The sequence below is a fragment of the Anoplopoma fimbria genome, chromosome 24 (genome assembly GCF_027596085.1).
Source record: "Anoplopoma fimbria isolate UVic2021 breed Golden Eagle Sablefish chromosome 24, Afim_UVic_2022, whole genome shotgun sequence".
NCBI lineage: Eukaryota > Metazoa > Chordata > Actinopteri > Perciformes > Anoplopomatidae > Anoplopoma > Anoplopoma fimbria.
In genome coordinates this window covers 10,790,826-10,813,991 of record NC_072472.1, presented here as the reverse complement: position 1 = coordinate 10,813,991, position 23,166 = coordinate 10,790,826, and the positions used below count along the sequence as shown (strand labels likewise).

The 23,166-nt window shown below is 38.8% G+C and overlaps 1 protein-coding gene across 1 annotated transcript in view; it reads right to left on the bottom strand.

The window, feature by feature from the left end:
* Window positions 1–2,689: 2,689 nt before the first annotated feature.
* zbtb20 (zinc finger and BTB domain containing 20) overlaps window positions 2,690–23,166 on the bottom strand; it is a 32,521-nt gene continuing 12,044 nt past the window's right edge. Inside the window, exons 2-4 of the mRNA XM_054626232.1 lie at window positions 19,341–19,485; window positions 16,613–18,142; window positions 2,690–14,866 (exon numbers count right to left, since the gene is read on the bottom strand). Coding sequence (XP_054482207.1) covers window positions 14,331–14,866; window positions 16,613–18,122 — 2,046 coding nt within the window. The 5' untranslated portion in view covers window positions 18,123–18,142; window positions 19,341–19,485 and the 3' untranslated portion in view covers window positions 2,690–14,330. The remainder of the gene's footprint in view (window positions 14,867–16,612; window positions 18,143–19,340; window positions 19,486–23,166) is intronic.

Below are 23,166 nucleotides of genomic sequence, written 5' to 3'. Positions count from 1 at the left end.
CCATTGATGTCAAATGTCTCTTCCACTTTCCACTACATGAGATGAGCACTCACTGGATAATGAATTGCACGAAGTGGATTACACCCAACTGCTATATTTACTCGCGCTTATCTCTTCCTGAGCCTTCTGGTTTGACCGTGGTCACTACTGGGATTGTAGAGTAGAACACCTGACCGTTAACTCCTCTTGAAAAAGGCTCCACCGGCTCCTGAAAGTCTGCAGCAGACGATGCATTTATGCTTGTTAATTTTTGTGGTGATTAAAAATGACCGACCTCTTGCGGTTTGGGTTGTTGAAAGGATATCTTTCACATTATATCTAAATGACTTTCCAGAGAGCTGTTTCAGTTATTATTGCAAACCGCAGAGGAACATAGGCTAGCTCTTGGGTGATTTATTTAGAATTCTTTATACTATATTTAAAGACCTGTAAGAACATCATAAAAAGCTTGTGCATCATGTCACTTAAACATCTAAAGTGAAGGAATATTGCCCTGAAAAGTGAGTCTTAATGAAGTGTGCCAGGCACTGCAGTGCAGCATGAATACATCTAGGTGCTGAGCACATGACCTGTGACAGCAGTCACTATTGGATAGTAAATTATGTATGAAACACGGTGATAAATGAACTAATCTCTGTGCCCTTGGTTGACTTCAAATATGATTACACGGTGTGAGATACCAGTGATTGAAGGCTTGACTAAAGATAAACCACTTTAACCAGTAAAATCTGCTGACATTGAGATTACAATTCAGCCAATCTTAAGAAAAAAAATACTTAATACATCTTCCGTCTCACAGGGACACAGTGTGTCCATCTCCTTATACAGAGTTTGTAGTCCAGTGAAAGACGATGACTAACATCCTACAAAGCCGAATGATGCATGTTAGAGGTGACACACAGGCGGAAGTTACAAAGTACGCCACTCCAAGGATCAGATCCTCTATCTGGTCTGCGATACCGGAGTCTGACAGCAGGGGGCGCCAGAGGCAAACAAGCGGGATCCTCGCGCGTTCCCGTCCCCTCGGCGCGTGCCCGTGTTTCTCAATGAGGTGTGTCTTGCTGACTAATCTCGTTATCAGGATATTGTGACATGAAGGTGGACACAGTACCAGTAAAATATTACACAGTTCACTTAAATACTGTAAGAAGTAACAACTTTAAGAATGACAGATGATACATATAGTAATATTATATATATATATATATATATATATATATATATAATGTTGGTGTACTGCATTAGTCTGTATTGTACATTATAAAGTGTTGTATTTATGTAAATAAATACATCTAACAAAATAAAGGAACAATAGTAATATGCATTAATAGTTATTAAAGTAGCTATATATATAGGTATAGAATCCCATATGATTTAGCCTAGTGGCTTTTAAAACTCAAACTTGGTTTTTTTACACCAGTATGGCCCCAATTAATGATCCAGTGAAAGACTGATTAAGTTTACATACAAAGAAATATGTTCTACTAATATGTATTTTATTCAAATCACAAATCATTTTGTTAATAAGGCTGCCACTGCGTTTTTTTATTCATTTATATTGTGGTTCTAGCAGAAAAATGAAATGCTGCAGAGTGAAATAAATAATCGGGAAATAAAAAGGCCATTTTTATTCTCAGACAGGCTCATTCTGTATTCATAAACATGTATTATTTATTGCACTAAATAAATCATTCAAACCAATATTTCAACACAATCTGAATCTCATACTAGAATACAATACATATTCTTTATCTGCCTCCTGTCCTCCTTTTTGTACTCATGATTTTACCATAGTACAACCTAAGTATGAGGAGCCATAACTGAAACATTAACACAAACAATTTAATAAAATCGTATGCCACAGTACAAGGTGGTTATTATCAGAAATTAGTTTGATTGGATATGCATAATGAATTTTAGTACATTATCATTTTTATCTCTTTTTGTCATGATGGTGATCATTATTTTTTATTTGCAGAAGTAACAGGGCAGTTTAACACTCTTGCTAATCTTGCAGTGCACACGCTCAATCTGAGCATCGGTAACAGCCAATACTGACTGTGTTCTGGTAGATAAGACACATCCGGCTAATCAGAGTGTGAAACCCATTTATGGGCTGCACACACATGTACTGTGTTTAGTGCTGTGCAGCAGTTCAGATGTGAACGCAGACACCTCACTGTAGGAAAAAATAACCCAAGTCTTTTCTGTCTGTTAAATCTGTTCTGTGCAGAGTTCTTACGCGTTTGGCTGCATCAGTTTCCTCCCACAGTCCACAAACACTCGTTATTGAAGTGGACCGCGCAGTTAATTTGCCTGTAGGTGTGAAGTGAAGTGAAGTGTGACTGTGATTGTTTATTAATCATTGTTAGATTTGTAATGGACTGGCAGCTTGTCCAGGGTGTTTCCTGCCTTTCTGCCCAGTGCATTCTGGGAGAAAATCCAGCCTGTTGTTGTCACTTCCAACTGTATTTGGAATCAACACAGCAGCAGGCTAATATTATCTTTGGGCTTAATTTAGGCTAATGCAGCTATTTTTTTTTTGTTGACTGTATTGACTTCAACTATAACATCCATCCGTCTTTCAAACTTTGAACCTTTAAAAGAGAAAAGGTAACTTTAGAAAAGACAGTATATTCATGAGGAAACAAGCAGGAGAAAGAACAGAAAAATAAAGCAGCAACACGACTTTCTGTGAAGTACAGGAAAGTACTAGTTTTTATTCCTTCATAATCAAACTTCACAAACAGCTTGAACTTGTACAATACCTCAGAGAGTGAAAATTACAAAAAAAGTGCTGGTAACATTTACAAAAATCATCCTTACTTAGCAACAATCAGTTTATTCTTCCACACTTTTTTTAGTCTTTTGTATTAAGGCTTAATACTTCTGTATAAAGTATATGCAAGATAAGTCTTCACAGTTTTTCGAAAAAAGTCACAATATTATGTAACATAATGAAGCTTTTACGGCTATTTTCTTTATAATAACAAATACACATCACTGGTAAATATATGTGAAATACAGGGCTTATTGTAAAATGGCAAGTAATGATACTGTTTGCTGAGATAAATTGATTCCACACACTGTTATAGGAAAGTTTTTGACATACCATTGCTATAACTGAAGGAGGAGGAAAATAAAATGATAAGCATAAACACTTGGGAGATCGCCTCCAAACTTTGGCACGTCCCATGAAACAATTTCACAAAGTCTGAGATTTATTTTTGAAATCATAAATATGGAAGAATAGCTAAACTGGCATAAAGTGAAAACATGCTGTGTAGTAAGGTGCTAAATCAGAGATATTACATTGCCAGCCTTTTTTTCTCCCCCACATGGACTGACATGAATAAGGTGCATTTGTAAGACTCAAAGCATGTAGGCCTTTCTTAGATGTCAACAAAATATGTAATAAATACAAGTTTTTCAAAAAACAACCTAAATTAATTTGACCAATAGTCTTGAGGCGACCTCGTATACTCATGCGTTCCCATGGATTCAGAGAAATGAATATCTCTACTGCAGTTGTGTAACTCTCTAACTGTGGCATGTGAAAAGTAAAAGCTGTATTGTATTCATGGTATGTGTTATTTGCTGTTTTTTTAATTTTATTTTATTTTTTTAAACTGTAGAAACTGTGACAAACTTGATGAGTAAGGAGATGGAGTTGAAAAACTGAATGCAAAACTAAGCCAAGATATATTCACAAGATCCTCTAAGCTGCACTGGTTTACAGGTCAACAGATGAGAGCTCTAGCCCTAGACTTACCAATTTCACCCTCATGCATACTGTACGGTTAAAGTGACGCAACAAGCTTGCTTAAATAGTCTACATCACAAAAGCAATTTGGTTTTAGTGCAAACACAATTGGCTGGCTTCAGCTTCTCAATAATAACAAGCTCACCAAGGAGATTACAAGAAGGCACATACTTATGCTTCCTCTAACACGCAACATATTTAGACAAACCGCAACATCTTTCAACAACACCACAAAGCGGTGAAAAACAGGAAAAGCTACTACATCCAGATAAAATGGTGAAGTTTTGCTGTTTGTGAATTATTCAAAAATTTACACTTATCCATTAACAAAAATAATGACGTTAAGGTCGATAATTGCCGCTGTTGTGAATGACCTCGTTGGAAAAAGGATGACGTATGATACATTTTGGTGGACACAGATTCTCTACACACGTAGCCAATGATGCTGTGTTTGTACGACAAAAAGGTGCATTTGGATTTTTTATTCTTCCGTCTGATAAGTATTATTTCACTTTAAAGCATTTTTTTTTTTGTAACATCCCAGGTAAAAAGCACTCAAAGTGACGAAATATGCAGAGAAGACAAGTGTTTTTTAAGGGAGAGGTGTGCATGACAGTGGAGAGCTGGATTTAACTTTTGGTATTTGTGTTTATCTTCAAATGTGATGAAAACAATCGACATTTGACTTGTGGAAAAATGATTCCTTCCCTCATACTCTGACTTTCAAAGCTGCTTGATTTGTCCAAAACAATCACAGGAGGAAACAACAAGTTTTAATGCCCCTCAAATCTGGACACTAGAATACTCGGGGAGAAGTAAAACTCTTCTACCAACAACATGTGGATGTGCATTTTTAAAAAAGCGACCGATTTCTGTACCTTTGAATACAAAAAACAAATCAAAACTCGTCAAATATCATCATTTACTCAGCATGGGCGACAACTATGGTTCAAAAATGTGTTGAGTGATTTATATTGCTTTAGATAGAAGAAGACCAAAATAAGTCTAGTGCAAATCTCTTTTCTGGTTTGAGAAGTGGCGTTTTGGGTTAATGAGACTCAACATACGTTTCTGCTCTACCACAGCAAGAACATACCAGGTGATCCTGATCTCTCCATAGCTGTCAAGTGGAATCCCTTTACAATTTTTCTGAATATTTAAGAGAGCGCTCTTTCTTTTTCAGAAGGAAACAAAAAAACAAAAAAAAAAAACTGTCACCAGTAGATGCCGTGCAGCAATTTGGAAGGACAAACCCTAATAAATATTTCCTATTATCTATAACCCATCACCCAATGAATGCAATTAACCAGCACTAAGGAAATGTCATAACTTCTTACATCCGAATGACTCCTATTTTGAACGGGAGGATGGCGGCCATGTTAAGTCACCCCGCCTCGTACAGCTGGGGAGGAAGTGCTTCTCTGTCAGCTCACATCTGTGCTAACGGGTGTCGTCTGTGCAGTTATGTCTGTCAAATACATCTCTCAACTTGGAAATGTTGGAAAATTCACCCCAGTCCAGTGTTTGACAAATCATATTATAAAAACGTCCTTTGCACATACATTTAAAAAACAAACAAACTTTATCCCCTCTTTTCAAAACAGCAGTCAATACAATTTCAAACAAGCTTGTTTCATAACAATAATAATAAAATACAAACCAACTTGGAGCATAAATTATCAAAAAAACAAACTGAAAACACATTACTGCAGCATATATTTCAGGGTTGCTTAGTTGTGATGTTAACTACCTTTTTACTACAACAGCTCCACTTCTGCCAAGTTCATAACTATACAGGAGAAGTATTTGTTTTTTAGGGAAATAATAAAATATCAAGCTAACTTAGGCAAAAGAAAGCCTAACAAAATATACACATATTTATAAGCACATCTCATAGTTCAACACAAGTGCATGTTTACAAAAAGCATCTACATACAAGATATGGCAGCAAAAAAGCCTGAAAGCCAGATGAAGGAAAAAAAAACCTAAGCTGCTTTTATTAGGGCGCATTTCATTTCTGATTGATTAATGCCAATGTTTGAGAAGTTCTGTCTTCGTACAAAAACATCGCCCGAATTACAGTAATTAAGTTTCCTATTTTGAACACACAAGATGAAAAATATACAGCAGATTCACCTTGAATTAGACCTTACAGTAATAAAATATTGTCAGATTTAGCCAAATGGTTTACATTCCGCTTGCAGGTGATGTGTTCTCCTTACAAAAATATATGTAATCACTATCATAAATATTTGGACCACGTTGTGATATTAAAATGCGTGAGACAGTTTGGTTTTTAATTTATTTGTCATCATGTAGTGATGGCTGGCTCTGATGCTTTTTTTTTTTTTTTTTTTTTCATTGAATATTTGCTTAGAGATCATGAACACCTCAGCTAGATTAGACTTGAATTGCTGAGACTGAAGGTGTCATTATTCTCTTTCCTTTCTTTTTTTTTGGCTTCATAAACAACCTACAAATATGTGCAAACTTAACAACTTGGTCCATCTCAAGTATAAATGGCTAAAAGTACTCAAAGTCACAATGTCAGATTAGTATTTTAGGGACAGCCTTGAACTATTAGACGGTGCCAAATACTTGAAGAAAAACTGCTATCACAAAAACTATTTAGATAAAATCCAATGTGAAGGTGAACAGGTCTACACTGGTTTGCTAAATGTGTGTATAGAAGACATAACCAATGATTAGTATGTTTTGTCAGAGGAACGATGCAACGCTTACAATCCTACACATGTTTAGAACATGCAATAGTTTACATCACAGCTACTGTGTCAGATTCATTTTTATGTTTTGTTGCATTTCTTATATATAAAAAAAAAAAATCTATTTTGGTCTACAATAGGCAAATGAACACAACCACAAAACTATAAACAACTGATCAAGTGACAAAAAAAACAAAGATGCATTTTCACAAGCAACTCAGCAATGAGAAGAAAAACAAAGACAAAAAAACAACAACAACCGTAGCAAACTAACCCAATCGCTTAGGACACACACACAGAAAAGAAATGTTATTTTCTCCATCAAACTTAAAATTCTCTTAATCCTTCTTTGGTTTATGAAAACAAACATTGTCTAGTACAGTTTTTTTTTTTCTTTTCATTTGACTTCTAATGATTAGCATGGCCCCACTTTACAAACCTCCAGCCTCCTTTAGGTACATTACCGTGCTAAAGGTTTAAATCTAAGTATGAACGTCCGTTATGACAGACTACGTGCTGGCTGAGACGGTGACCAACATCTTTTTTATTTTTATTTTTTGTATTTTATGTCTCTGCACTACGAAGGAGAGACCTACATAGAGGAACAGAGTGATAGCATAGTGCATGTTGTCTATAGAAACGGCCAACACAGGCATCAGCTGTGCTCAAAGCGTATGGGATTTGTGGGCAAAATTTGAATTTACAGCGAGAATAGATTAAACAACTTGAGGGAAAAATATACATTATGCTAAACTTTGATGTAATGGGCAATGTTTGCTACTACGTGACCAAATACTCAACAGATGTGTAAAAAACATTAGGAGTTGGAAATCCCTCCTTAATGTTAGATAAGTGTGGAAAATGAATGCCAGACTAGGAGTTGGAATGCTCTGGACTTGAACAGGAATGCATGTTTTTAGTTAACGCACTTTAAAACGAATCGTCTGATCGAGCTGGACTAAACCCCCCAAAAATAAAGAAAAGACTAAAGACACTGAGAGCACAAAGAGGCTCCATGTTTAGTCTTCTGAGGCTAAACCGTGCCTCAGTCTCCTCATCATTGTGAAAGAATAATAAGATAAAGAAAGCCTTTTATCGAGGGACACCCAAAATATAGCTTGTGCTCCATCAAAAACAAAGTTCTCCCCTACAGGAAAAAGAAGCTGTGTAGACAGGACTGCATGCTTCATTTGGACTGATGGATGGTGGTTACCTGATGATGATATCTCTTAAAAACCTCATCAGGGTAGTGTGATAACTGCATGTTTCGGAGAAAGCGTCATAGTGAATATAATGTAGATGTTGTTATAGCTTAGTTTCGCTGTGTCGTACTTTAAAATCTGAACAGCTGCTTCACCGTTTTGCGTGTAAAGCTTAAAAATGAAGACAGAATCTGGATGTTTGACGGTAAAAATCTGAACAGATGCTGTTTGTGTGCGTCACAGTGTGACGTCTGGATGACAGGGACTAGCTATACCACATTACCTATATTATTATTATTAATGCTTCATTTGAACATAACATGTAAATGAAACTATGCCTTCACAATGTGCATTTGTTAATCATAGCTGTTTTCTCCTATTTACTTGAAAACTATGCATTATGGAGGATTTAAAGATTCAAAATAAAGGCAATCACTTGCTTTTTGGTATGATTACAAAGTTTTTTTTTACTGATTTCTTTGAAATATAAAACGATTTTCAATTTTCGTTTCTCTGCTTTTGTTCTCACATCCAATTTAACAAAAGCAGTACAACTTAAAAAGTGTCTTTTTCTTTCCCTCCTAATTTTGGCACAGTAACTAGGCTGGAGAAGGTTACAGAGAAAACTAATTAGTCCACAGGGGACAGAATAATAAGCCGTCCCAACACCTTTTATCTCTCAGCCACTCACTCCTGAAACTTGATGTATGATTTTTACATTCCACTATATTTTCTGTTAGATTTGTTTCCATATTGTTAAACCAACCTCTTGAAGAAATCTTAATGCTGCGTTCATGTTCTTTCTCTGTTGCCAAAACACTTCATTTGGAAATATCATTTAGCCTACAAGTGGCTCTAAATATCTTAATGACCAGTTTCTTTTTTTTTTCACGCTGCTCTTTGCTTGCCCTTTACAATTTCAAGCTGCACGTAAACAACAAGGCTGTCGGATAAGATAAAACTTTAATGATCGTTGTTGGGAAATTGGGCATTGACACTATCACGTGCAACAGTGTTCAGGGTCAAAGGACACAAATGCCAGTGGAGGTAACTACTGCCAAGCGTGTAGATATATACTATAATCTGAAGAATGGCAATATTTACTGACAACACAATATTAAAATCCAAATATTAAACTTACATGGATTTTTGTTCATTGCGGCAGACAGCGTTAACTTCACCTCTTCCAGTTGACGTGTGGCTCCCTCTGCTGTTCACAAAGTGTCACTGCCCTTTTAACCACAAACATACAGTACAGAATATGGCTTGTTTGCAAATGGCAAAAAAAACTGAAACTAAAAAATGGCATGTGTAAAATGCCAAACAGCAATGAGAGAGAGAGCAACGTGAAAAAAGGTCATTCAATACTGAAATGACATAAACGTCATTGCCACTAAACCTATCTGTATATTTCATTTTAAAAAGTTGTGATCGCATTTTATATCTTTGAATCCTCCAGGCGGTATAAATGTATGATAAAAATAAAACTTGCAGATGTAGCTTTTACTGTATATGAATAGAGCATTTCAGGTATTTTAAAGGGTTCTCTTAGGATGTACTCACAACCACCAGGTCTTAGCAGTAATAGTATAAATAGTATTTTTTTATAGACCATTGTGTATATACTGTATCTGTGCATGTAGGAGAGAAAAACTATGAATATTCTGTATAGTTGCTGTATGTACTGATAGGCACTTGATAGGCATATCCCCTTGATCCCACAAGGTACTGTATAATCTAGCTGCAATTATGTCTTTATCAAACTATCTGAAAATGTATTGGTGATACTTAAATATATATAGTATATTTGTAAGAAGTTATCTATTTCACTCTTATGTGTACTGTAGAAGGCCCAAAAGAAAAATGCAGTTACGTATTATCTGGATGTTTTCATGCGTTTTCTGTATTCTACTCTTAACTTTGTGACTTTATTCAAGCTTAAATAAAAAGATCTGACTTAAAAATGTGTGGAGACGGACTGAAAGACAAAAACAGGAAGACAGACGCATGCTTATCAAAATAAAATGACCCCGTTTCTTACTCAACATGACCCTCACCATTACTATCTTCCGTTTCCTTGTTTTCATCTCAATGCAAAGCATATAAGCATATATATATAGTACACTGTGAAATATGACTCAATAACTGACAATCCTTTATCCAGTTGCGTGAAGCTATGTATGTATAAACAACACCACTATGATCACCATAAAAAAAAAAGCAGGAGGAAGTCTGAAATTAAGAAGTATAACGATGAATTAAACATACTGCAAGAAGGACAACGATGTACTGTAGACCCTGTGTCTCTACGCTAGATAAACAAAACATGAACAGTAATATATTTGAAACACAATACAAACAGCTGCAGGCTCAAGGCTATTATCTACTTTTCAATATGTTTTGTTCTGGAAAATATGCGAACACTTTGCAAACATAAATGCTAGAGTTTTTTTTTTCAAACTAACAACTAGAAGAAGCACGATTGAGTTAAGGACTTATTTTTATGGATAATGTTGCGACTTTTCAACAATTTTTAACCAACTTTTTCCGCAACACTGAGAAAAGAGAGAATTAAGCACTACCACGAGTAGCTGAAGCAGTATAAGGAATATATAACTATGGACAGTGAAGAGCGTGTGATGCTGATGCAACAGGAGAGGAGGGTAATGACACACTGGAGAGAAGGTTCACCCCCTTCCAAGCCCGATCCATCAAACACCTTATGATACAAGAAGTCAACTGACGATTGGACGAGTTATTAGCCCTCATCCGGATAACGTTGAGATTGGCTACTTTTTGTTATTCCAAAAAAAGAAAAGATAGAGAAACAATTGATAGTGTAGTTCTGAAATCAAATAGTTCAAAAAACCAACATCGAGCTACTTAACCTACTATTTAGACCAATGATACCACAAAGCTGGTTGTACTCATCTAGCTACAGTCAATAGTGCATTTGATATATGTGTTTACACAAAATATGTAAAAAAATTTAGGTGCCATGAAGGAATGCTAGATTACCGAATACACACATTACACGGAAACAATTCAATTCATGTCTCTGCCTTTTGATTTAAAAGAAGTGATGATGTCAGTTTGGCAGTGTTTAACTTGGTACTGAACAGACAACAACACCAACATCGTGAGCTGTGTGCCATACATGTGGCAGTACTGTTGGAAAGAGATCTCGGCAGTTGCTTACATATTCTATTTAGTGCATTGTCTGTTAAGGCATGAGATTAACCCTCCGCGTGCTGTGTAGAGACAAATATAGCACTAGCATGCAGCAATATTGCCATCCCGGCAACAACAGCTACATACAGGAACCATACAGTTTAGGCGTATATGCACACCAAAGGAGACGGGCCTAATCAAATGTTAAATAATGTGCTACTTTTACTGAGGACTAACCTCACGCTTTTTCAATTTTTTTTTTATTTTTTTTTATTTTTTTTAAGCCGAGGAGAAATCAGAATACAGAATCTCTCCAGGTCTCACATGCTCGTCACTTGACTTCACTTCAGCTGACTCCACGGGGATCAGAAATCTAGTAGCAATTATGTAAAATTTCAAAAAAGCTGGATATAACTTCTCCAAACGGGTACAACGAAGTACAACAGTACTTGACCTACAGGCTTTTGTCAAAAATCTCAGAACAAATGTTACCGGTGCCACGTTAGCCCAAAAGGTTTGGAGAGCTGCTTCTCATAGTACCTGCGCTGCATATTGCAAAGGAAGCCCTACAGTTCAGATATTCCACTTATTAACAGTTTGATTAGGCTAAATACCACACAGACACTCACAGACATACAAACACTAAGGAAGGGACACGACTGTGTACAACTGACGGACAGATATCAAAGAAGCTGCATTCCATCACCTCCCACACCTTAAAACCCACAGAAGATTGTTCTAGGACACACGTATCATTTATGTTACACACACACACATTTTAAATGTATTACTATTAATAATACAATAATAGTTATTATTATCATTACCTCCGCCAAAGGAGTTGGACGGGAGTTGTGTTTTATTATTACTGTTTCATTGTTAATGTTGTTTGGCTTGGATGTTCTTGTAAAAGTCTGTCTGTTTCTAAAGAAATGCGATTGATCAACTGTTATAGGGAGCTGACTCCTTAAAAAGAATGAATTCAAAAAGGTTAAAACGTAGATGAGCACACATTATGGTACATATTTAAATAAAAATAAATGCTTGCATTAACACGGCACAAGGATATACTGTAGGTAACTGCAAGCGATAACAAAAGCCAAGAACCGCTGAATTACTTAATGAATAAATTGAAACAAAGCTATTCTATTACATGTGAACTCTACAACCAAATGTTAGATTAAAAAAAAATCCTCTTTTCTAAAACTATAATATCTCTGTTAACAGTAGTGCACTTATTGGTTTAAGCAGTGCAACATATATGCAAGAAAATAATGCAGTCCACTTATCAAGATTTTTTAAAAAAAATGTTTTTTTTTTCCTTTGAAATTGAATGAAAGAAAATCATATAAGTTCATTTAAGGAAAATGATTAAATATTAAGCACAGGCATTTTAAGAAAATGTGCAAAATAGCACTTTGTTGTTTTTTTTTTTTTTTAAATCTACAGCAGGTCTTTTTTAAGACCACTGTATTCAGTTTGTTATTCTTTTAACAATACAACTACGAAAAGTGTTTGCTCACATAAATGAGCAAATCCTTCAGATTGCAGTTGCAGGCATTTGCATGTGTGTGTGTGTGTGTGTGTGTGTGTGTGTGTGTGTGTGTGTGTGTGTGTGTGTGTGTGTGTGTGTGTGTGTGTGTGTGTGTGTGTGTGTGAGTGTGTGAGTGTGTGTGTCCAAGTCCTATTTCGAATAAAATGCAGTAAAAAACAAGTCAAATATCAGAAATGAGCCTTACGTGATGTGATGCATGATGACAACTTTTGCACACTAGCTTCCAAATCTATTCTGTACATGCTGTGTCTAGGTTTCTTTTAGAAAAATCAGGAATGTATACTTTTGTCTAGAAAGTCCATCTGCAACTTGTGGTATATCACCAATCAGTGTGATTTCAAAGGAGCTACCAATTTTGATTTGAGACTGCATTTCCTTTCATAACGTTGCATGCCATTTGAGCTGGCGAGGAGAGCCAATTCATAAAGAGTTATGCATTTTGCTCCCGCTTGCTGAAATAGCTTTGCAATAGTAATGAATAGGTTATACAGGGGGTTCAGGATCAGGATGGCATTTATTTCCGATTTGACTCAAATTAATTCCCTCCCTCTTTAACACTGTTCCAATCAACGACAAGCCTAAAGCCCCCAAAATATTATAATCCGATTATCAAATTACAACCATGTTGGCTAATCAATAACAATAATTAAAGTGACAATTTAAATCTACATCCCATAACAGTCAGGTGCAAGTTGAGGAGCAGCAATTATGAAGGAGAGAGTTTAGTCGCATATGCCAGCCTGCCATAACTGTGAATGTGAAAGGCTTTTTTAAAAAAAACAACCCATCAGCAAAAGAGTCTTTCTTTTTTTCTCATGTTTTTGAAATGGAAGAGGTCTACTAGCCTTAACAGTCTTTTAGGATATTAGTGGCAGTGTATGCAAATGAGTTAAACTCCAAACTTCAGAAAAAAAGAAACATATTTTTGCTCAAATACTGTCTCATCAACACACCTTAATTTAGTAAACGTAATCTTAACCATCAAAATGCATGGACAACAATTACAAAACATAGGAGAAATATTCGTCCCTGTCACCACCGACAGGAAGTTACATTTCAGTAAAATGATTGAAATTGGTACCTTGACAACAGCTGCATTATAATCCCTTAATACCATAGGAATAAATAAAACCCAGTGTCAAATTAACTACTCTCCTTTTTTTATTTTACATAAGAAGGCAATCTTGTGACCGTCAGTATTTTTTTTTTTTAGAGGGAATATGTAGCCCAACCCAGATGATTTTTTTTTTGTTATTGTTGTTGTTAATTATACCACAGTAAGCTTGGACATCTATAGTTTCCAAACTGGTCAGTATGGGTTCACGACTGCCATGATTAATGTGTCATGGCAATGTACACACACACACACACACACACACGCAAACACACACACACACACACACACACACACACACACACACACACACACACACACAAACACACACACACACACACACACACACACACACACACACACACACACACACACACACACACGCACACACACAGACCGAAAGACAGACACATGCAAACACACAAACGCTCACACATGTATGCACATGTATATCCATTCAGACGTATCTACACTAAAGGTGTGTTTGTGTGTATGTGTTTCTTTCGTAGGCCTTTCGGTAGTGTTCAACACATAAATCAATATTTTAGGAAAGCATACATTTAGAGGCCTGTAGTTAGGATCCATCCAGTAGATCAATATCAAACTACTAAGCCTTAAGGCCACCATCTTTTTTTTCTTTTAGAATAACAGAAGAAAAGAAAAAAAAAAAAAAAATTTTTTTTTGGGAAACTTAATGTGCCAGTGTCTATACTCATTACTCTTCATACCTCAAAATAAGAAAAGGAAAATCTAGTGCCATTTTATTTGTCATTCTTTTTGAAAGAAGTTTATCTATTAGTACTTATCCATCGGAGACATGCATTCGCATGTGGTCATTGAAGTGCTCCATTTGGTCGAACTTGGCAGGGCAGACGGAGCACACGTAGGTGGTCCCTTCTTGGCAGCTCGCTTCTGCAGCTACACCCACTCCTGTTCCAACCCCGGCCCCTACTCCAGCACCTCCGCTCACGGGCATGGCGAGGGCCACCACGCCGGCTCCGGGCTCAGGGACGGCCATGGGCATGGGAATGGAGACCGGGCCCGGGGTCACCGCGCTCCCCGACAGCCCCGTGATGGCGCTGCCCGTGCTGTGCAGGGCCATGTGCCGCTCCAGCAGGGTCTTGTGTGAGAACTTCTTCTTGCAGATGTAGCACTCGTAGGACTTCTCTCCACGGTGCAGCCGCATGTGGACGTTGAGAGAGCTCTTCTGGGTGAAGCGCTTGTTGCAGATGCTGCACTGGTAGGCCCGCACCCCCGTGTGTGTCACCATGTGTTTGATTAAGTAATCCTTCAGGGAGAACGAGCGCCAGCAGATGCTGCACTGATGAGGCTTCTCACCTGGATGTACATGCAAGACAAACGCATTAAGGGGAAAAAGAAGAAGAGAGAAATTTTGAGGATCAGGTTTTTACAAAATATAGAAGAACTTGTGCAGCAACATTTGACTGAATACACAAGCAACCCTGTTTAGCTTTGTGATAATGATGGTTCCACTATGTGCAGAATGTCGCTCTGATGCAGTAATGGTAACATGAATGCATTGATAACTTATGAAATGTAAAAAATGCTGTAAAGTCTATGAGGGGGAATTTGAAAAACACACAATAATTTGAATTCCTATACGATCACGAACCAAGTCATTTATGTTCCTATTCGGTTTGTTCAGACGTAAGCTCAATTTACATAATTCTGACATTCTTGTCTGTGAAATATTAAAGTATTAATAATTGTGTAAAACAAACAGGTGGAGGGAGAGACTGACAAAACTGTGAATAAGCAATTTATATCGTGCAAGTTAATTAAGTCCTGTGTATCTGCTGTTTGCTGCTGCTCTGAATTAATGTGAAGCTTCCCGTTCTGATTTAATGAAGCCAATCATTTATACTTTTACTTTTTCATTGTTTTTCCTTTCTTTGTTTTTGTTGCTTCACCTGTTCAGATCAGTTAAACATCAGCAACACAGAGCTAGCACATATATAACAGGTATACTTTCAATACTTTTATATTTTGCTATTATATTTGCAATACAATGACTCATACGACTGAAAAGCAGCCTATGACACATGCTGCACGTTTATTGAATGTATTGTATTAATTACATGCATTGATGTGTCCACTGTCTTTTTGCTTATTTTGAGTGTGTATTGTACAAATCTATATTTTTAGGAATTATCATTCTATTGTAATGACTGTTTTAATCATCGATGTGCCATGTAAAGATGAAATAAATATAATTATTATTATTTTTATTAAGTACCTCTATGTGTTGCACATTTATGTGATGTATAGTTATCTCATAGGGACATCAATACATTGTTAATATAAATCATGCTGACACCCTGTCTGTTTTTTAATAATATTTGTTACAAGATTGAGTAAAGGTAATCCGTCATTGATTGCAATGAGACGTTGAGCTCTCGTCCCACGGGACTGATCGATCAGCGTCTTTCAGTCTCAATATGTCATCGCTCTGTGAGTGAAACTGTGGAATTCGGTTTGAATTGGCCGTCATAGGTGGCATTGGACACGCAAAAGGATTCTTATGAATAATAATGGCTATTTGAGTAGGCAATCTTTTAATTATATGATACCTAATTCTTTCTATCTGTGGTGGTTATTTCTACGGTTCATGATTGATAAGGCTGTCAGTGTTGGAGGAAAGCAGTGCCCATTGTAATGATGTGCTGCATGAGCAATCTAATGGCACTGTAAGTCGGACGAAAATGATAATAAAAAAACGCTAGTCAACTGTGACCTAATAAATGTCACGAATGAGGCTGTGTTTTTATACTTTTGTGACCAAACTATCTCAAACGCTCGATACACAAAGAATGTATTGTGTTAAAAGGACACAGCTCTATCGCTACAGAATGTTGTCATCGCAATAATAGCAATTAATAAAAATGAATACCCCTTTTTCTAATATTGTTATCTATTATGATGAAGATACATTACATCTTGAAAAGGTCATAAATAAGACCATCAGCTAACCAAAAAAGTATTTCTGCAACTACTATCTACGTGATCTAAGTATAATAAAATAATTGAACTGAGCTACTGACATTTAAAGACATTCTGACTTACCAGTGTGGACAAACATGTGTTTGACGTAGTTCTGTTTGGCAGTAAAGGTTTTACTGCAGAGAGTGCATTCATAGGGCTTCTTCTCCCCCGGACCGAGTCCTCCTATGACCTGTTGCTGCTGCGAGGACGCTTGCTGTACCGACATGGGGTTCGGGAATGATGGCATTGCAGGAGGCGGCACGGCCACGAACTGGGTCTGCTGCTGGCCAGGAAGGTAAATGAAAGGCTTGTCTCTATTCGGCTGTGTAGGGAAGAGTGTGGGCAGGAAGGTGCTTCCAGCGGTGCCCATCACTTGGGAGTTGCTGGTCACGGTGAGCGGCATCCTCAGGTTGCTGGTGTGTGATTCTGCCTGGCGCATGTAGTGCGGGGCACTTGAGAGGGACTGGGACATGACGGAGTTTGGCAGGGTCTGCATCATGCTACTGTCACTAGTGCTGTGGGACGTGTCCCCGTCCTCCGGGTCTTGCACCTGCTCCGGGGACGAGTCATTGACCTCTATATGCACCGGACCTCCGTCGCCATGCTGACCGTCCCCGCCCCCGTCTCGGCCAAAACTCGTCAGGTACGGCTGCTGCTCCATAGCATCCGGCTCAGTGCTGATGGAGGAGCTCACCCCTGAGTCAAAACTCTCGACCTTGGATTCACTCTCCACGCCCTCAGTTTGGTCAGTGTCATCTTGGCAGTCCACCAAACTCTCGTAGCAGCTGTGCTCGTCTTCGGCCTCCTGCTTTATGTGCATCCCTCCTGTGTGTATGCGTACCGGTCGGGGCTGCTTGCGGCAGTGGGTGGACTCTGATGTGGTGATGAAGCGGTCGACCTGCTGAGACCTCTCCTGGATGCGGTTCATCCAGGGCGGATCTTGAGATTGCTGGACCTCCTGAGTGCTTAGAGTCGGATCGTAATTTGTCGACATAGGGTTAATGTACAGGGGACGCTCGCGGGTGCCGTTCTGCAGAGTGAGGCCAGGGTAGGAGTACAGTGATGTGTATGCACGGTCCATGCTTTGTGATGTTGCTTGCATATAACCTGACTCTGCGTCGCTGCTGGGCCCAGAGGTGCCGGACTCCGGCGTGCCGCGGGGCGTGTCCTGACCAGAGTCTCCTGGTATAACAGGGAAGCCCCCCGGCCCGGCCAGGCCCACATTCTGGGACACGATGCGGGTGCACTCATCGATGACGGTCTTGATCTGTAGGATGCTGGCAGCAGTCAGGATCTGCAGGGCCTCTGACTGAGACACCCGCAGGATCCCGCTGTACATAAAGTCAATCAGCTTTTGGATGGATTGCACCGAGACCACAGAAGGGATCTCAATGTCGCTGTAGCCCAACAGCAGCTTGTCCTGAAAGAATGGGCTTCCAGCGGCCAGCACGCACCGGTGAGCTCGCAGCATACTTCCATGGATCCGAACAGTCACGTCACAGAAGTGCCCACGGTTGCGCTGCTCATTGAGGGTCTCAAGTACAGAATTGCTGAAGTTGTGGAGATTGATGTTATGAATGCGCTCGGTCATCCCCTTGCAACTGATGTCACCTGCAGGCAGGACGCAACACAGCTGATTTAAAAACTCTGACACACAGTCACTAGGTTATTATAATGAAGTGAAGGAGTTTACAGTATTATAAAAACAACATATTTACAGTATTGGTTTACAGTATAACTGATATATTAGGAGTAGTAAAACCGTGTAGTTGAATAATCTAACACAGACTAATTAATAGAATAGTTATGAGCAAATGCATCACAATTTTCTTTTGGCTGTTCTACAATTGTGCTACAATCAATTAAACATGTGATAAGCAATATTAATACTGATATGGTAATTCTAATCACTCTATTCTCAGTTTCAACATCTCACTTAAATTTGTCTCTTGAAGATCATGATTTAAAATTCCACACTGCGAAGGTGAAAGACAATTAAGATGGTTCCCATCTAATTATAACAAGTGTCTCTGTGTGTATTCCTGAAATCCCTCCAACCACCAGTAGGTGGTGCACTGGGCTAAGATGACAACAGGCCTCTTTTGTTAGCCATGTGTTCACTGTGATGGCGCTTCCTAACTATCCTAGGAATACACTAGATGTGACCCGGCTGATCAGTGTGTAAGATAACTTGAGATGATTTCCTTCACAGTTACATGTGAAAAGAAATGAAAATCATCATATAAATTAGAGAAGTAGAAAATGTCAGAATTATGCAAATTGGGGGTTTCCATAATTGCTGTGAAATTCATTTGCTCTTGCATATAAACATGCTTGAGTATAATTTAATTAAAGCGGTTGACCTTATTTGACTGATTATTAAACACAGCCCTTTTCTTGAGGATAAATGTCCTCATTTTGATCTTGCAAACTGAACAAATCTATGTCAAAAATTGCAGATAATTCCTTTACAGTATGTCTGTCAATGAATAAGAAACATACTTGTGAAAACATATTTGCGATGAAACACGTAAATAGATTACTGTATATATGGGGAAAAAATCTTGAACATGTAAAGAAATGCTTTATAATTTGGAATGCAGTTATACGCCGAACAGAAATAAATTGAACGGTGGTAGTTACAATAAAACCATATTTGATAGTAACAGATTTATGTATCCAACTGAGGTAGAATTTAGCTCAAATGCACTGCAGAAACAATGCAATAATGTTAGCTGGAAAACAAGCATTAATACTTTGTGCTAAGTTATTTCTAACTTACACATAAAAAGGTAAAACAAGCACTCACAGTTAGATGACGTTTTGTTCCGAAGATGTTTGTGTGGCTGGTGATGAAGTGCGGGTCAAGCTTCAGTTTGCTGGTGGAGATGGCTGATCGGAGGCCGAGTGCTAGGCAAGGCTGTCAGTCCTCTCTGTCCAAATCATGTGTTGCTCTGCCACAGTGTTTGGAGAGGGGAGAGAAAAGACAAAGACAAATCTTAATGCCACATTCTGCCTCCTCGATATTGCCACTCCCTTAATGAACCGGGAGCCACAGTAACAGGAATATCTTCCACCGACACGCTGCAACAGATGTGTGAGTTTTCAAAGAAAGATGAATGGACGTTCCTGTGTGCCCACCAATCACAAATCAAGGTTGAAAAATAATATTGGTTTAAGAGCCAATTCTTCTCTCTGCTGTTATCTGTGCCGCTGGGCGAAAAAAAACCACACCCTTGTTTAGAAGAAAATTGATCTAAATTCCTTGTAAATTCACCCAAATCAAATATTTCTGAGAAGGTCTCAGTCACACTCCCCACAAAGAGAGAGTGTGTGCGTGCGTGTGTATTTTTCTGTTCTATTTCATTTTAATATCCACTAATTAGACAAGACAATGTCCAATACGGATATAGAGCAGGCATTAGAAGTTGTAATAATAGGGAAAAAAGTCTTACATTAAACACACAAGGCATTCATTGAAAAACACAAGACAGGCATTCAACAACATTTAGCATGTGACGAGCTGGTTTGGTGATGCTAAGAAAGCCTCACACAATTGCTCTACTACTACTGTACACACACATTATTCTGCAAAGGATTGATCCCAAAAGTGGAGACAAAAAACCGACCACATTATGTTCAGGCAAGCAGCAAAAAAATGCATTGAACCAATAAAAAAATGCCGCTACATTTTCACTGTTCTTAGTCCTGAACAAGTCAAAGTGCCCTAAAATATTTCTGCCAACAAAGCTTTAAAAGTATGTGGAAATTACTCTGTGTCTTGTTCCGGGAATCTTTATCATTCATTGGAGTTTGGATCAGAATTACAAATGTTATCTGACACTCTTACATTTTTTTGGGTAGAAATACAGGTGAAAATGTTTCGTAGCTGTCACGCTGGCTACAACATGAACATCAAGTGCTCTCTGTGGAATGTCAGTAACAACAGAGTGCTGCTGAATGAACAGAGCGAGGCTAGGATTTGACCAGACCTGTACGTTTATGTTGACACTTATTATTCTTTTACAAATCCTGAGTACTTTCAGAGAACTCCTTTCCCGCTTTGAGACACTGAGCTGAAATCTACAAATGAAAAGCATGTGATTTTGAGTAGGTGACCTGTGTGTTTTTCCACTAGAGGTGTCAAATGGCCTCTAAAATGGTCGGATAAGGTGATTATGACGCTAAAGTTTAATATGAAGACGGAGAATATCTTTGAGAAAGTAAAGGGGTTAAAGTGTAAACTGAAACGGTTTTGATCACAGGCCCGTCTTTGAGCAGTACTGCGGGCAGCAAGACATGTGCTTGTTTTCTGGAAATGTCCTTGTCAACTAACAAATCTGCCGATTAGATATAGACAAGTAATGGCCTGTGTAGTAGCAGAGGGTGATCACTCGATACTGACGGATCGTTCTTTGGCATGAAAACACACACGCTCTCACACACACACACACTCACACACACACACACACACACACACACACACACACACACACACACACACACACACACACACACACACACTGGTTAGTTCTTCCGTCTTGGTCAGGACAGAATATTTACGGTGCAATCCTTAACCCCTAAATCTAAAATAAACTTTTCTCTAACCGTAACTGTACACGTGACTCTATAAGCAACCTTCAGCCCTTTTATTATCGACCTCAATGTAAGCCTGAACCCCAAACATGGCCTCGTTCTAATACCTAACCATAACACCCTTCTGTAGGTGTAACCTTTGCCTCAATCGAACTGCTGCCACTGAAATAATTAAAAATGCGGCCTAGTCGAAGTGAAAATCAACAAAAAATACCATGCTTGAAGACGCACAAACATGAGCCAAAATGCTTGAATCCACAACTGTGGCAAATATTTGACCTTTTTTTCCTTTCTCCTCTTTTCCAGCAACGGTTAGCTCTGGATGTAACTGTACTCTGGTGCCATGGGCCTTTTTGTTTTAATTCTTTTTTCTTTTTTTTCGGGACTACTGTGCAAACATGTATGTTCCCTCTCTGGCTTCCCCCCCCACCACCACCCAGACATGTAAATCCACCTGCCTAAGGGGTAAAGTGAGGTGAACGCAGGCAACAAAGGAGCAGGCCAAGGGAAGCAGGCTTCAGTTGCCCAGACTGCCACTCACAACAGTGATTCCATTTTAGCCGTGACACAGTGGGTGAGCAGCAGCCAGCGCCTACCTGCAGTGAATTCTAATCAGCCCAGGGGTCTGTCTCCCTCCCCTCCCCTCCACTCTCCCCCTCCCTCCCTCCTGTACCCTGCCTTGGACTAAAGGGGCTGATGATCCTTCAAAATTAATTAGATCCTTGTAGGAGGCAGCCATTTTCTTTCACTTCCAAACGCTCCACCAAAAAAAAAAAAAAAAAAAAAAAAAAAAAAAAAAACACATTTTTTTGAATTAAACTAAAATCGGGGTGTGTATTGTACCCTCCTCTTATTGATCTCTTTCTCTGTGTGCTGCTACCTGTTTCCTGTTTCATCACGTTGAAACTCTCCCGCCGTCTTTTCTTCCATCTGTCTGTCTCTCTGTCTGCCCCCCCCCCCCACACTTTCCTCCCTTTCCTCCCTTCCCACCTTCCTTCCTTACTCCCTCCCCTCCCCAACACCCTCCGCCCCTCGCTGGCTGCCTCTCCATGCTCCCAGCTCTGTGTCTGCCTCTGTGGAGTTTGCTGTCAATAAATCCCCAGAGGTCAGTTTGTCTGCTGGAAATCAGACACAATGCTTCAGACCGCCGATGCAATGCATGCTCTGCTGCTGCCGCCACAACAAAGACTGAGGAGGGGTGGAGGGTGGGGGGAAGAGGGAGGGGGTGGGGGCAAAAACAAAAAAAAGAGAAGAAGAAAGAGAGAGAAATAAAAAATGAAGACAGGGAGATGAGGATTGTTACTCCACCAGCCAGACTCCAGGTTAATCAGCTGCCTGTATTAGGTGACAAGCTCATGAAATACGCTGCATCGAATCGGACATTAGTTAATCAAAGGGGGGGATAAAATGGGGAAGATGGGGGATGGGGTTGAGGACAGACATAAGAGGCATGCTTATGAAAGGAGCAGCATCAGCCATGTGAATAATATACATCCTGAATATGCAAATACTGCTAACAACACACACACTACAAGCATTGAATATACGCTTGTAGGCTCTTGATACATTTAAATCTGGAGACAAAAGGGCCACGGGGGCCATTGTGAAAAGCTCATGTCCATGCATGTGCATACAGCACCTCCGTGAGTCTGATGCAGATTTGCCCTTATCAAGAGTGTTTTGTGTTGTGTCTAATTTATAGTAATTTATGAGTTTGTTTGAAATCTCTGCTGCTTAACCGTCGCTGTCCAACGTTGTAATTATTCATTTCAATGATCCATTTAGCCAAAGTGCATTAGCATATAAACTACCAGAAATCACGCTTTAATAGTATGGTTCGGATACGTGATCTAATGTAATTTAGTAAACAATGCATTGTATAATGTGTGGAGAGCACGCTGGGAAATTTAAAAACAGTTTTCAAGTGATGAAGTGTTCTGACAAATGATAATTCAAGGTGTGTTCAATGAAGACACAGCGTTCATTTTCACTCCTCTGGCAAAAACAATTCACAGCTACGACTCGCTGCAATCAGTCAA